Source organism: Rhinatrema bivittatum, chromosome 4 (genome assembly GCF_901001135.1).
Source record: "Rhinatrema bivittatum chromosome 4, aRhiBiv1.1, whole genome shotgun sequence".
In the NCBI taxonomy this organism is placed as follows: Eukaryota; Metazoa; Chordata; class Amphibia; order Gymnophiona; family Rhinatrematidae; genus Rhinatrema; species Rhinatrema bivittatum.
The window spans coordinates 342512664-342529355 of NC_042618.1; the positions used below are offsets into that span (position 1 = coordinate 342512664).

A 16692-nucleotide genomic window follows, 5' to 3' on the forward strand; every position below is an offset into this window, starting at 1 on the left:
TCCCCACTTTTCATACTTGGGAACGTTTTGATTTCCAGTCAAAATGAGATTGCCATGGATTAGTGTGGGGGCAAGGAGCGAAATTTTTCTCTTCTCATATACACAAACACACATGTTCATTCTCTCTCATGCACTCACCCACACAGATGTTCTTGCACATGTTCTTTCACAGATACATGCTAACTCACACACCCAGATGCTCTCACATATGCTCACACACAGTTGTTCTCACATGCTCTTACCCACACACATAGATGCTCTCACACATGCTTTCATACGTACATAGATGCTCTCACATACTCTCATACATCCTCTCACATACATACAAAGCTCTCACACATACTCTCACCCATCCATACTCTTTCATACATACACACATGGTCTTTCACAAACACACATGCACACTCTCCCTCTATATCACTTACATGAACCATTCCCTTTCTGCTATGGGTGCGATAGTCAGTGGCCTTATTTTCTTCTGCTGCTAGCAGCTACTTGATGTCCTCCCTTCTTTGGCCACCTGCGGGTTGGGCTCCATTGACAGCCCACCGAGCCTCCTCCCTTCTTCACCTGCCAGCAGGTTGGGCTCTGCCAGTGGCCCACTGGACCTCCTCCCTTCTTCAGCCACCATTGGCCTCCTTTTTTCTTCAGCCACTGGCAGTTTCAATTACACCTGTGGCCACTGGGTCTTTCCTCTTTTTTTTTTATCTTTGTGGGCACATCATTTTCCTGCACTGCCACAAGGCTCCTCTTCTGACTTGTGGGGGGTGGGAACCACACATGCATTGAATCTTTATGCGCCACCAAGAGGGCTCTTCTTCCAGTCCACGGGAGGGGAGGGGGTGAGATCCCCCCAGGAATGTGGGTTAATCTGTCTGGTGGCAAGGTGAGGCAACTAACGAAGGAGTGTTTTGGGGGGAGCACTTTTTGCCACTCCAGAATTTTTCCACCTGCGGTGACCACCTCATCCTGCCTCATTATAAAACTGCTCTCACAGCACAGAAGGTTGACTCTTTGGTAACAGCTACCCCTACTGAAAGACAAAGGGTATGCACTACAGTGTAAAGTGGAGAGGGTAAGATAGCTTCTCTAACCTGCACGGCCTTCTCTAACCTCCATGGCCAGGAATAACCCACTGTGCACGTGCACAGTGGGTTATGCCAACCATGTGTTGAATAAACCTCTTCTCATTCTCTTTAGGTAATGATGAGTAGTGATTATGAATTTCCTATTCTGACAATATGCAAGCTCTTGGCATCTTGGGGAAGGATTAAAAAAAAAAGGAAATATGCTGCCACCTTTATAACTAGGATGTGTTATAACATTTTTTATTTTTGTTATCTTTATTAAAATACATTAATCGCTTAATGTACCTGGCTCTAGACGATTTACAAAGCTTAATATCTGACCACAAAATATTTGAAGCCATCCTGAGAATACAACTTTGAAATAAATATTGACTAAGGAATCATAGTTTTTGTTCTTTTTATACTTTAAATATTACCCTTAAAGATTTGAGAAAAAAAAAGTCGGTTTATTTCACAGTTAAAAACAGTAGATAGAAATGCAAAACATCAAAACTAACTTATAATGCATTTGCAATGAGCTTTCATGTCATTGTTAATCATGGACAAATAGAAACGTCTAAAATGTCCTCCGTCCCGAACCGCTCCGCAAACAATGCATACCAACACCTCTCATCCAAGCGCGCTCCCGTCCATCCGGGCGCGTTCCACCTCTAACCGCAAGCATCTTATATAATCCTGTCGCGTTCACGCGAAGCCACGCACTCCTCTCCGCGCCAATGGGCTGGCACGCTGCTGTTCGTGGCCGCGCACGCAGAGGCCGGGGCAGTAATAAGGGTGAGCGGACCGTGCGTGCGCGCTCCCTCCCTTCCAACAGGCAGTAGGTTTCGGGGTTAGGCTCTTTGTGCGGCGGACGGCGATTCGGTATCACCATGGCGGATGAGAAACCCAAGGTGAGGTGCTGAGTGGCCGTGGGGGTAGCGGGCGGGGCCGCGCATCTCTCGTTCCGCAGGGTGCCGGCTCCGGGCTCTTCTCCGCGCCCTTTTCCCTCGCTCTCGCTCACCCCTTGCGGAGCGGCTGGGGCCTGTTTTGCTGTTCTCGCCCGCTCTCGCTGCCGGGCGGGAACTCATGGGCTGAGGAAGGACCCAGGGCCTCGTCCCTCTCCCCCCCCCACCCCGTTCTTCTCCCTCCTCTCCTAAAGTGAAGCTTCCCTGAGCCCCGGCACGGCAGGGATGGTGGGAGTTTCCTTGTTGAACTGTATTAACATCGCGAGCTGCCATGGGCGGTCGAGGGATGGAAAGGAGTTGACCGCTTCTCTGGCTTTTCAGCACCAGGCGCCATTAATAACTCCTGAGGGCTTGCAGTCCAGGCGGGGAAAGAACTTGAAGCAAAAGACTGGCAGGGTGTTTTAAAGGGTTGCATGAGCACATGTTGTGGTACTTTGGAGGCTAACAGTAAGAGCGGCCGGTAAGCAGAATATTCCTTGGAGAAGGCTTTGAACTAACGGCTTAGGAGCTGCGATTGCGCTTTCTCCTCCTGAAACACACCAGAGGCAGTACTTTCACGCTACACGAGAAACATAATTAATGGGTAGAGATCCTGGCATCCTCTTCTCTCCCAGGGTTTGCTTAAGGTTTCCTCTCGTTTGTGGTCTCGGGGGACCCAGAGGAGTCTTGGGTTTGAGTCGATGGATTCTAACTTGGCACGATTTAGTCGTCATTCCAACACTTTCCTCTAAAACAGGGAGGTTTGGGGAGAGCGATTGTATCTATATGAAGTCAAATGGAAAAAACCCACCTTATTAAATGAGTTTAATAAGGCCTGTTGGGGGTTGTATTTTTGTCCAAGTGAAGTTTTGTAAGATGTCTTTTATTGTGGTTCACTGACTTGTTGCTAGCTATCGTCAGTTGGTGACTTTTAGTTTATAAAGCAATCTGGAGAGCAAAACATGTTTTTATGAAACCTTTCCCTAATGCTGCTTAAAATAGTTTTCAGGTTATGATATTAAACTGGAAGTATAAATTGTTGAAAGACTGTTTAAAATGGGATCACAATGATAATTTGGACCCTTAGTTCTGGGATTCCCAAACAGAGTCCTGTAGGACTTTGAGGTGTCTTGAGGAAGCAGACACCAATAGGTAAATTCCTAGGGAATCACATGTGGGAAAAAAAACAAGCACACACAATTTTACATATGTGAAGTAGTTTAATTAGGTGGGTGTTGATCTATTTTAGATCAAATTTGATTGTAAGAAAAATATGGTAACTAGTGTCTTAGTCAATTTGTAGTGGCTTTTTGTTTCTCTGGATGATGGTTCAGAGAGGCTACCAAAATGATTCAGGATCTATACAAGATATATAAGATGACTTGGTCTAAGTAATTATAGTATGAAGCTCCATGATGGTAAACTCAGAAACTACATAAAGATTTTTTTTCATGGAAGAGTGGTGGATGCTTGGAATAGCTTCCTGGTGAAGGTGGTGGAGACAAACAGTAACTAAATTTAAGAGCCTAGGGTAACCACAGGAGATACTTGTTTGTGACAATGGTCTGACCCACAGTCTATAACATTGCATCAAGAATGAAACAAGGTGTAGATTAGATGGATCTTGTACATAGTTTCAAACATTGGCATAATAGAAGTAATTCAAAATAGATATACCAGATGCTAGTCTGAGTTGCTAAAATTCTACAGGTTTTTCAGTTCTCTGTAATTTTGCTTTCTCTCCTTTCCTATACACCCATACAGGAAGGAGTGAAGACTGAAAATAATGACCACATTAACCTGAAAGTAGCTGGGCAAGATGGTTCTGTGGTGCAGTTTAAGATTAAGAAGCACACGCCACTTAGTAAACTAATGAAAGCTTATTGTGAACGACAGGTAAGCATCTGGGGGTAAATCCTGATCTTAAACCAAAACTGTATTAGGCAGCAAGGTCTATTTCTCTGAAGGTAGATATGCCCAGCAAAACAAAAAAAAATGTAAATACCCTGTGTAACTGTCAGACTAAAATTCACATACATTTGTATAAGTAATCTCTGGGAATCCCTTGTGTGGACCAAAATGTTGGAAAATGACCTATTTTTCTGAATTAATGGGTGCCTGGTTTTCTTTTATAGTATGATTTGTTTAAGAACTCGTGCATATCTGCCCAGTTAACACCCTTTTTCATGTGTTTGCTCTGCTCTAAAGTAACTTTCCTAAGTCGTCTTTAGTTGCTATTTAAATTTGGCGATCGTATTGCAAAATTTATGGCATAAGTACTTTCATACGGTAATGGTGCAAACTGTCACTTAAATAGTGACTTTAGTTTTTCCATACTTTTATACATTTAAGCAAGGTTATCTGCGAGGCATGCAACTTGGTGCACTCTAAGTACTGCTGGTGATGTTGTTTTGGAATAGTAAAAATATATTTTCTTAGATGGGGTAACAAACTTCAATCCTCAAAAGCCACAAACAGGCCTGGTTTTCAGGATATCCACAATGAATATACATGAGATTTGCATATAATGGATGCAGTGCATGCTGATTTTCTCATGCATTCGTTGTGGATACCTTAAAAACTATACCTATTTGTGGCTCTTGAGGCCTGCAGTTGACCACTCCTGGACTTGGGGATTAAAACAAAACTACAGTATGTGTTAAGCAGATGCTGGAGTGCTATAGAAGTGGGCATGGTTCTCTTGAGAATCCCAATCATATGACAAATGCCTACTGTCAGGTTAAGGGTATAAATGTACCTAGTTGTGAAGGTAGCTGTGACTGGCCACTGACCAAAACTGTCACAGATTGATGTAAAATGGGGCAAAAATCCCCAGTGTGAGAAGTTATAAACTAGGTTTGGAGGTGTTGAGATTGTAGGTAGAAACACTTGTATATACTTTGAGAAACTGCAGACTACAAATGGGTTACACATTGTAGATAAGTATACTTGGAGAAAGTTCTCATTTGGCAAATATTGAGTGCAAGTCTATTTTCTAAGGTGGTAACTTTCAAAACTGTGCCTAGGTGCACGCGTTCAGCCCACATCCAGGGATACAGTGCCTGGCAGTACACACATGTACACTGAATTTTAAGTGGGTGCCTACCTGTGTGCACAAATATCTATCACATAAGTGGGGAAACTTTAAAAGGGACGCACACAGATGCTATTGCCTGTTTTGCCAATTCTTCCCCAGTTTGCCCAGTTACCAGCTAGGTCCCCCAAACCCCCTGGTTTGATAGCCTGTACATAACCCGGTTACCCCAGACCCTTTTACACCTTCCAGAAATGGCTTATTTTACTTGCACGCCATCCATAGCAGAAGTAAGGTTATGCAGCAAGCGAGCTCAGTATGCGTCAGGTTGCATAAGTAGTCACACGCAAATTTCTGAATCAAGTCTCAAAACCCATGTCCAGACCATGGCTCACCCCCTATTGAGACGTTCTGAGATGTGTGCGCAGCGGCATTTATTTGGATATCCAGGCGGCTTTTAAAATCCGCTTGGTATGCACCAGCCCTACATATTGTGCATTCCCTAATAGATGCATGTGTTGGGCTTTTAAAATTCACCTTTCTATGCATTTTGTCGTGTGCTTGGCCTGTCCATTTTCTAATATTGTGATGTACTGGTGCTCATGATCCTTTGCAATCAAATGCTGACAGGCCAATGTGGTAAGATGCGCGGTAAAATGGGCACTCAACACGCGCACATCTACCTCTCGTGGGCGTCCGATGCTATGTTTAAATGAGCTGCTGCGTTAAAGGACACACTAGGTAAAAATGTGTCCCTGGTGCTCAAAAGCATCGGGTGCCCCGGAGCAGTGGCTCTGCGTGTTTCTTGGAGGTACTGTATCTCCTTGCCCTCTAATAACTAATTTTAAATGTGTTAACGTTTGTTTGAATAAAGTCATTAGCTGTTCATGATTGAATTCCTGATATCAAGCCTGCTTTTGTGATGGCTGTAGAAATGTGACTCTTTGAAATCAAGGGACCTATTTTGGTTGAACTTTGCCCCCCCTGCCAAGATCCAGGAGGTGAGCAAGGGGTTTCAGGTATTTTATGTAAGACTGTTTTGTGTGTTCGAGCCCTGGAATCACAGTATGACTTAACACCAGCTCTGGGTCTGGCGTTAAACAGTGCGTTGGGCGACCGGCGATTTTCTGCATTGGGGGTAATAGCTAATAGTCTTATCTACATGGAATTTACATGTGATGAGCGCTATTGGCTACATCTTGTTTGGATGCACGTTTTGGGTGCACTAATCCCCTTATTACATTGGGTGTTATGCGAGCGTGTCCAGCTGTATGTGAAACTGCGCTAGGCTGCATTGCCCCCTGAATGAGGTGCCCAATTGCCCCTCCCCACCCCCTCCTGACCAAATCAAGTAAGCTTTGTTTCTAAGATTTAGGTAAAAAAAAAAAAAAATCTTAATTTGAAGAACCAGTTTGACCCTAAAGGTATAGCTCAGATGTTTCTGGATATAGTTTCCTTTTGGAATGTAGGTTTTTTACTAACTGAACAGTAAAGGAAAGTGTATTGAAGACATGCTGGACATAAAGAAAATGGCAGCACCAGAACTGAGTGTTGGGATGGGCATATTTTTATACCAGAGAGCCATATTAGATTCTCATCTGCAGTAGGAGCTATGAGGGTGGGTCCCCCTTTGAGCTCCTGCAGTGGGAAAGGGTGGGAGATCAGTCTTTCAAATACATTCTTTAAGGCAGCAAACAAAGACTAATTTTATAGTTGGGTAAAGTGTCACACATCCCAAGCACAATGGGATAGGCTATTCTCTTCTGTAAACTGAGAATATATGGGAAGAGCTAGGCAAATAAAGTAGACAAGGCCATAGGTCTGGATGAGGTACATCACAGAACACTGAAGGAGCTCAGATATACTGGTGGGTCTGCTGAAGGACCTGTTCAATAGATCTCTGCAAATGGGAGAGGTGTCACAGGATTAGATAAGAGCGGTTGTGGTCTCGCTTCACATGAGGAGTAGCAGAGAGGAGGCTGGAAAGTATCCTTACCTCTGTGGTGGGAAAATTAATGGAGATTTTGCTGAAGGATTGTGAACTATCTACTGTCCGGTGGGTTGCTGGACCCAAGGCAGCATGGATTTACCAGGGGAAGGCTGTCAGACAAATCTGATTTTTTTTTTTTTTTTTTTTTAAATTAAGTGACTAGAGAATTTGACCAAGGAGAAGAGGGTTCAATGTGATTTACTTGGATATCAGCAAAGCTTTTGATTATGGTCCCGCATAGGAGGCTTGTGAATAAAATGAGAAGCTTGGGAGTGAGCACCAGGGTGATGGCATGGATTACAAACTGGTTGACTGATAGGAGACACATATAATGGTAAATGGAACCTAATCTGAAGAGAACAGTTAAGTGGAATGCCACAGTAATCAGTGTTGGGACTGGTTCTGTTCAATATCTTTGAGCGATCTTGTGGAAGGGATAGAAGGTAAATTGTCTATTTGCTGATATGAAGATCTGCAACAGTGGACATGTCTAAAGGAATGTAGAGAATGAAAAGTGAATTAAAGTTTGAAGAGTGGTTGAAGATTTGGCAGCTGGGATTCAGTGCCAAGATGTGCAGAGTCGTGCATCTGGGATGCAGTAATCCAAAAGAGCTTTGTGATAGGGAATGAAAGACTGATGTGCACAGGGGTAACAGTGTCTGGCAAAATGAAGATGGTGAAGCAATGTGGCAAGGCAATAGCTAAAGCCAGAAGAATGCTGGGCTGCAAAGAGGAATAACCAGTAAGGGAAAGGTGGTGATGCCCTTGTACGGGTCCTTAGTGAGACCACCTGGAGTCCTGTTCCGTTCTGGAGTCTGTATCTCAAAAAGGATAGATCAGGATGGAAGCGGTCCAGAGAAGGGCAACTAAAATGGTGTGGGGTCTGTATCAGACCTATGAGGAGAGGCTGAAGGATCTGAATATGCATACCCTGGAAGAAAGGAGGCACAGTGGTGATGTGATATAGACCTTCAGATACTTAATGTTTAATGATGCATACACTTTGAATCTTTTCCATTGGAAAGAAATCAATAGAATTAGGGGTTATGAACTGATCCTCCAGGGAGGATGACTCAGAACCAATATCAGGAAATATTTCTTCACAGAGGGTAGTGGATGCCTGGAATACCCTTTCAGAGGTGGTGAACACAAAAAGTCAAAATTCAAAGGAGCATGGGAAACACTGGATCTCCTAAAGGTTAGAGGATGGAAATGAAACATGGGGGTAACCAGCACAGAGTAGTAGTTAGTAGTTACTACTTTAAACTTGCTGGGCAGACTGGATGGACCATTTTGTCCTTTTCTGCTGTCATTACTATGTACTATGAAAGGTAAAGTGGCACCAACAGAAATTTTAATCAAACCAGCAATACAATTAGCACCAAAAGATGAATTAACCATAACCATGACAAACTTGTAGCCTTAACAAAAAAAAAAATGCTTAAATGCTATGAAAGCATGTCTGGAGGGAGGTGATAAAAATGCTTAGCAATAGCAGTAATTTTGGAGGAAGTGGACCTGAAAACAGGTGCAGAAAAACCAGGGGGGAGATGCCTGCAGTGCAGGAGGAGCAACATGAGAAGCACCGTAGGTGAAAAGGGCACCTTAATATACCACTATACACCACTCTTTTATATACCAGGACACCCAATACAGTGCTCTTCCTAATAACCACATTGTGCCAGAGCTTCTTTCCAGAGTAGGCTTGCTGTTGCTAGTTATGAGCAATGAGGGGCCCCCACACAGCCTGACCTCCTATATACTTGAAACCCTACACTCTGCAAATGACTAACCACCGAGGCCTCCTTCAAAGTCTACTTTCACTGCAGTGAAGACACTGCCATGTACTGGATACTGCTCCTTGTTTCTGCTGCTGGACTTCCTGCCTGCCATGCTGCCAGCTTCCTTCCTCAGTCAGCACCAAGCAATGGCAGTTGCTTCCAAGGTGGGAGTCACCAGTGACCAGAAGCTTCAGAGCACACTAGGAAGTTTGGTCTGGTGCAAGGCAGCTTGGTTCTACGTGGAGCCTTGGACTCTGACTACTGCAGGCAGGCCCTGGAGTGGCCAGCAACTTCCTTAGCCCTAGTGAGGTACCTGGACACAAAGCTTGATTAATCTTTGGTGGGATGGAAACAATGGCGATCTGGCACAAGATACAGGCTACATTAGACAAGGTGCTGGTTTTGTAACTTTGACCTGGGAAAAGTAAAAATGAAGAAATATGAAAACCTTTGGGTATGATTAGACACCTTAACAGGTGTTCCTGGATATATAACTTGGAGACGTGGCTTAATACAACTGCCTGCTTCAGAGAAGTGATCCTTCCCAGTGCCTGTTTTGCACTAAGAATTCACCCTTGTAAGTGAACACATACAGTACATGAAACAAAATGAAAAGGTTGAACCTATTCTGGTGAGGCATTGTAGACAAGGTCAGTCTCTTCTCGTGCAACATGAAACATATACTTGTAAAAGGGGAAGATGAATATTGGAGAGCAGAATTAATTCTTAGTGTGCCTAGCTTGTAAAACTAAATGTAGTTTAGTCCTGGGGAATTCTGCGCTACTGTGGAGCACAGAATTTGCGCAGAATTCCCCCCATGCAGAATTGCCAAATTATGCACAAAAATGGCAGAGACCTGGTCACGGTGAAGATGAAGGCCCCCGCGTGCTGCAAATGGAGCACACACACCATTCGTGGTGAACATGAAGGCCCCGGTGAGCATGTATGTAGAGGGGTGTGTGGAGGGGTGTGATGAGAGAAGGGAAGGGGGATGAGGGGTGAGAGCAGGGGGAGTTTGAGTGTGGGTGCCAGAGGGAGCCTATATGAGGTGATTGTGAAGGTATATGTGTGTGTATGAGTGGGAGCTGGTGTGTATGAAAAAGGGATCTGGTGTATGTGAGGGTGCTGACCTGTGTGAAGGGATTGTGTATGTGAGAGCCTGTGTGAGAGAAAGGGAGCTTGTGAGTGCATGCAAGAGAGAGACCTCGTATGAGGGGATGTGTGTGTGCGAGAGTTAGGGAGCCTGTATTAGGGTGAGTTGTGTAGTAGAGAAAGGAAGCATGTGTAAGTGAGGGGCAGTACTGAGAACTGGGTCAAACTCTGGGAGTGGATAATAGTGGAAGGGGTTGAGCCTAGAGGTGGAGGGGAGAGATAGTGGTAGGAGGAGTTAGGGCCTGAGAAGGCAAAATGGCCAGGGAAGTAGGGGGGAAGAGTGGAAGGGACTCTCTTACAGTGAATTTCTAGGGAATTTCTGCTCAAAATATTTACAATTCTGCATCTTTAAGTAATAACGTTATGTATAAATTTAAAATGTAATTATGTAAGGATGTCATGTAAACTGTTTTGACAAATATAAAGTTTGCAAAATTTTAAGTTTTTGTGCACATAATTTATATTTTATGTGCAGAATTCCCCCAGGAGTAATATTCGCCAAGGAATGTACCTGGTTTTTTTTTTGAGCATGTACCTTGGATCATGGGTTTAACTGCCGATCTGGACAGGAGCCAAGTGTCAAGTTGCTTGGCCAAGTATAAGCAAAACCAATCTATAGCTTCTATTAAAAGTTATAGATACTTAGTAAATTATCAATGTAGCATTCTTAACTTGGGCTTAGTTAAGTAGCTTTGAAACTGGAATAAAATCTGTTACAGAACAATGTAACAAAGCAGTGTTGTACAGTTGTAATGCCTTTGGACAAATATATCTGAAGCAGATCTTTATGCCAATCCAGCAAATAGAATAACTTAATTTCCTAGCTGACTTTCACAAAGTATTGAAATACTTTTGTCTTGGAACAATTTGGGAATAGGATTTATGGGTTCAATAGAGTACATATATGGGCAAGATATTCCCAAATCCTCTTTGTATAGCAACCAGAATACAGACAAATGGGAAAGATGTCATTTCTTCCTTCATTTAATCCTAGAATGAAGAAATGTATCAGCTGGCTATTTTTATGTTTTATTGCACTTAGTTAATCTGCCCCATTTTTTTTTTTTTTTTTGCCTACCAGCTTCATTCTTTCCTCTGGGCTTCAGCTGAGCCTGAACCAGGACTTCATTACAGCTACCTTGTTTCTCTTCTACTTTATTCCCAACTATCACAGCAGCAGTTCTGACTACAAGACAGATGCATCCTTTTAGTTAGCCAATAGGGATGTGTTGCATGATGATCAGAACTCACTCCTTTTCAATGTATTTGAATATCTGGAAAAAAATGAGGTATAAATTTGCCTCTGCAATATACTCCAGTCTCAGTTTGAGCAGAAGCTACAATTAGGCAATAAGCCTGGCTGAGTTGACTCATACTGCCACAGAGCTATAGTATGGTTCTCAAATCACTAAAGAGAAAACATTTGCAAGGCTTGAGTGATACTTATATAGCATTGCATAGCCTCAGCTTAAGACAGACTGGAGAACTGGAATACTTTGTCAGATATTGTGCTAAGGTTCTTTGGAGGCAGAAATTTTGGAAACTATCCACTAAAATGCAGAAGAGTTCAATCTAAATGGGAATTCTAGGTAAAGTAAAATTTAGATCTCCAGACTGAATGAGTAGTGCACTGATGCTTAGGGAAAGAGGCAAGGTGGTGACTGCTGTAGTGCTAACCTTTGGCCAGCAAGTGATGTTGAGAGTGCATCTCTGAGGCCATTGTCCATCCCTCAGGCCAGCAAGGGTTCATCTGGGAAGGGAAGATTGAATCTGAAGGATCATAAAGGGATGAAAGGAGAGGGTGTTAAATGATACATAATGTGAGGGGGGGTCATGTGGTTCAGAGTAAACAGTTTCTGGTCACAAATTCCAGACTTTATTTTAGTTTTTCCTAGCATGTAGACAGATGGACTCAGGACTAGTGGGTATGCTCCCCTGCCAGCAGATGGAGACAGAGCAAGCTGACTTCAGTATACATAACCCTGCAGTGACCCCAGTTTCCCAGTATTCTCAGTATCCAGCAGATGGACATGTATCTCCCTATGGGATTGCTTTGAGCTTTTTGAAAGGAGAAATTTGAAATTCTAAATTCAGGAAAGAGCCCTGCTCTCCTGTGGTGATACCTAAAAGTCCTTCCCCAGTTGAGAATTCCTGAGGCGATTTCCGTGGTCCCTCAGGTGTGCCTTGGTCCAGTAGCTGGGTTTCCCAGCGTGGACTTAGCTGCTAGTTCAGCTGAAAGGCAGCAGGTACAGGAGACCGAGCGCAGCGGTGACGGTGGATGCTCACTACCCCTGCAGCCGGGAGACTCTGTACTCAGCTGGTAAGCGCTGAGCTCAGGTAAGGTTTAAAAAGTTTACCTGAATCAGACAGGGGTTTCAGGACTTCCTACGGTCTCTTTTCAGTGTGCCGTGCCGACATTTGTTCCCGCTCTTGTTGGAGTTGAGGAACTGGGCAGCCTGGCAAGTTGAGCAGCCCCCGGTGGGCTAGGCCCTGCACTTAGGTTTTTTTTCTTGCATGCCGCATGGTAGGCTGCAGTGGCAGTTTTTGCACACTCTTGTGCATGTTCTGCCCTCTATAGGCTGTCTGTGCGCAGTGTCAGCTCTGCGCACGCCTTGTGCGCTCAGTTTTTGGACGTGCTTTTTACATACACTTTTTTATGCGCTTTTTTTTGCCACACTTTCTTCTAGGTGCTTACTTTTCGGGCATATTTCATTTTTGAGCGCAAGCCGTTCCAACACATGTTTACTGCAGTGATAGAGCCAGTAAGCAAGAAGCCTAAGTGACTTATTTGTGTTTCATATTAGGGCTTCTCAACCTGACCTGGCTTCTAACCTGTCAACGCTGCTCAGATGCTCAGGGAGAGTTGTCTTCCTCAGATTTTGCTAAGCCTGGCTCTTCCCATTCTGATAGGTCACAATCTTGACTGGGGGGGATGCCAGATCTTGGATCTCCTTGACTGGCTCCTCTGCTGGCAAGGGTAGTTCTGTGGGACCAGCACCAGTTCCTTCTGGGTTTGGTCTGGACCCGGCTACTTTTCCTTAGGCTTGAAAGCCCTGAAAAAATTCCACCCTTCAGGCACAGTCCTCAGCTTCCCCGATTTCTGTCCGGTTGGATCCTCAGCTGGTGGCTCCTCCCTCTTCCAGTCCTGTGCTTGAGCACTATGGCTTGTCCCTAGCTCCCTGTGGGTGTTCCTGACAGGAATCCGGATGGCACTGATGAGGTTGATCCGGATTCCCTGGAAGATAGGGAAATTCCTCCAGAACTGGAACCATATCAAACCATGTTGCGGTTCTTTTATAGATATGAACTGCCAGCCCTGATTTCCCAGACCTTGAAACAGCTGGGTGTTCCTGGTTCAGATTCTATGTCAGAGCTGAGGAAGAATCCCATTTTGTTTTCCATACATAAAACCTCGTTTTTTCCTGGTGATGGATGCCATCCAGGAAATGATTGATCTGGAATGGGATGTCCCAGAGGCAAATTTTAAAGGGGGTCGGACATTGGAAGGCCTGTACCCCCTGGATCTGGCTGTGAGAGCATTTGCATTTTCCCAAAGTGGATGCTCTGGTATGTGCCTTGTCTAAGTGGACGCCTGTCCCTATAGAGCAGGGGTCAGGAACCTTTTTGGCTGAGAGAGCCATAAACGCCACATATTTTAAAATGTAATTCCATGAGAGCCATACAATATGTTTAAAACTAAATATAAGTAAATGTGTGCATTTTATGTAAGATCACACTTTTTAAAGTACAATAAGTCTCTGAAAATATTACACCAGGCCTTAAGACACCAATACATCTCCTATTAGGAAAACGGACCAAGTCAGGCTGCTATAGAGTCCTACACAGAAACACGCCAGCAGAAAACCTCACCTGAATCACGTGCTGTCCCTCACCTAACATAGAATAAAGAGACCAAAACGCATAACAAGAAGCATACAGAAAAAAATGAATTGGAAACTGCAACAAGCCAGAGTCTCTGTATGCAGTGTAACAAAGGAAAAAAGAAACATCACCCATCCTTATAAAACAAATCAAGAAATATAAAATCATCAGCAGTAAAACTGTACTAACAAAAAGAACATATTTCGAAACAGCTGAGTGGAATATCCAATAATTAAAAACACATATAAAACATTTCCAGATACCAACAAAATATTTCAAAATAGCAGACACAAAGACCCAGTAATGAAAAATAATAAGGATACAAAAATTTTTTTGCTCTGCATACCTGGGAACGTTTGATATCCAGGTGTCCTGAGATTGTTCTGAATTAGCAGGAGGTGGGGTGGTTTGCTTGGAACTTTCTCCTCTCTGTCACATACCAGCGCTCTCTCACACTGGCTCTCAATGACACACCTATACACACATGCTCTCAGTACTCACATATACACATGTTTTTTCTCACTCACTTATATAGGCTCTTAATTACACATTTACACACATGCTGTCTATCTTTTCACGCTTACACACACACACAGGCTTTCAATCACATAAATACATGCTGTCTTTTTCTCTCACACACAGACTCTCATTCACATGCTTACAAACATGTCCTCTCTTTCTCTCATTTACACACAGGCTCTCAATCACATACTCACATGCTCCCTCACCTAAACCAGCTCTCAATCACACACAGACACACATGATCTCTCTCTTACTTATACACACAGGCTCTTAATCATACATACACATGATTTCTCTCACACACAAAGGATCTCAATCATACACACATACTCTTTCACACAAACAGGTTTTCAATCACAAACTTACACATACAGGTTCCCAATGGTAAACTTACATTCATGCTCTCTCTCTCTCACACAGGCAGGCTCTCAATCACAGACATACTCTCTTTCACATGTACAGGCTCTCAATCATTCACATACATGCAATCTCTCACTCTCACACACACACACAGCCCCCCCCCCCCCCCCCGCGGCCCGGAAGAGGAAGTGAAGAGTATCGCGTGCCTGCGCGGCAAGAAGAGGCCACGCTAGTGCGCTCTGCATCGGCCCGAAGAAAATAAGACTGCAGCGCGGCTCGGAGGAAAATGAAGAGGTTCAGCCGCGGCCGATGGGACTCCGCCTCCGCGAGGGCTGAAAATGAAGAGGTGAGCGTTGGGAGGAGGCTGCTGCCGCGAGTTCCCAGGGTGGGGGGGAGAGAGTGAATGAGCGAGCAAACACACATGCTTGCTCGCTCATTCACTCTCTCTCTCCCCCTCCCCCACCCCCACCCCGGGAACTCGCGGCAGCAGCAGCCTCCTCCCAACGCTAACCTCTTCATTTTCAGCCCTCGCGGAGGCGGAGTCCCATCGGCTGCGGCTGAACCTCTTCATTTTCCTCCGAGCCGCGCTGCAGTCTTCTTTTCTTCGGGCCGATGCCGAGCGCACTAGCGTGGCCTCTTCTTGCCGCGCAGGCACCCGATACTCTTCACTTCCTCTTCCGGGCCGCGGGGGGGGGGCGAAGAGAGCACGCCGGTGCCGCTGACTCCAGCTTTCCTGCCGCGTTCCGCCCGGGCTGACAGCATTTTAAGCCCGGGCGGAGGAGGACCGGGGAGCAGCTGGGTCAGTGGGAAAGTGTGGCGACTGTCTGCGAGCCAGATGCAGCCCTCAAAAGAGCCATATCTGGCTCACGAGCCATGGGTTCCCGACCCCTGCTATAGAGGGAGGAATGGCCTTGAAGGATGTACATGATAGGATTGAGGCTATTCTTAAGCCTTTGAGGCTGTGGCGAGGAATTTAGATTGCCTCCTGTTGCACCCTAGTAGCGAGATCATGTCTGCTTCTCTCTCAGGAGTTTGTCTGGAGGGAATTCCAGCATGGTTATGGAGCCTCTCTGCCTTTTTAACAGATGCAGGCTGTGATAGGTCTGGACCTCATCCAGAGGAGTGGCTTCAGTGATAGCTGCCAGGCGTCAACTCTGGTTGCAAAATTGGTCAGCTGGTACAGCTTCCAAAGCCTGTCTTACCTAGATGCCCTTTAAAGGCTCACTCTTGTTTGGGAGGGAGTTGGAGAAACTGGCCAGTTAGTGGAGAGTTTCCAGTGCCTCGGTTGCCGGAGGATAAACAGTTATAGCAAGCCTTTGGTATGAGGGATTGTTTCTGGGGTTCCAGGCATTTTTGTCCCTACAGAGGGGTGACCTTTCAGTGGACTCAGCCTTTTGGTAGGTCTCAGTCCTTTCTTACCCAGCAGCCTAAGAGGAGTGGGCGTGGGTGGTGGACCCTCCCAATCTTCCCAATGAAGGTTTGCTGACCCACCTTCTGAAACAGGAAATATGGTGACGACTTTTATCGGAGGTGGGTCAAGATCACGTCAGATCAGTGGGTTCTGGAGGTGATATGCAAAGGGTTTGCACTGGAATTTTGCAGTATTCCTCGGGATGTTCATGGTGGCCCCCTTGCCACTCCCCACAGAAGCAGGCAGTGGAGTTCACCCTTCAAAGACTCCTCAGACTGAGGGCTGTGGTTTCGGTGCCCATATCTCAAAGTATGGGGTGATAGTCCATTTATTTTGTTGTGCCCAAGAAGGGAGGCTCCTTTATCCCATTTTGGATTGCAAGAGGGTCAGCAGTCATCTGAAGGTGACTCATTTTCAAATGGAAACCTTACACTCTGTAATGGTGCATTTGGGGGATTTTCTGACCTCCTTGGATCTGTCAGAGGCTTACCTTCAAATTCCCATCCAATTGGAACACAGCTTTATATGCTTTGCAGTGTTGGGGCACCA

The 16692-nt window shown here is 44.9% G+C and overlaps 1 protein-coding gene across 1 annotated transcript in view; it reads left to right on the plus strand.

Moving 5' to 3' along the window:
- Nucleotides 1-1821: 1821 nt before the first annotated feature.
- Nucleotides 1822-16692, plus strand: part of SUMO2 (small ubiquitin like modifier 2) — a 37475-nt gene continuing 22604 nt past the window's right edge. The window contains exons 1-2 of the mRNA XM_029600560.1: nucleotides 1822-1978; nucleotides 3776-3907. Of these exons, the coding sequence (XP_029456420.1) occupies nucleotides 1958-1978; nucleotides 3776-3907 (153 nt within the window). The 5' untranslated portion in view covers nucleotides 1822-1957. The remainder of the gene's footprint in view (nucleotides 1979-3775; nucleotides 3908-16692) is intronic.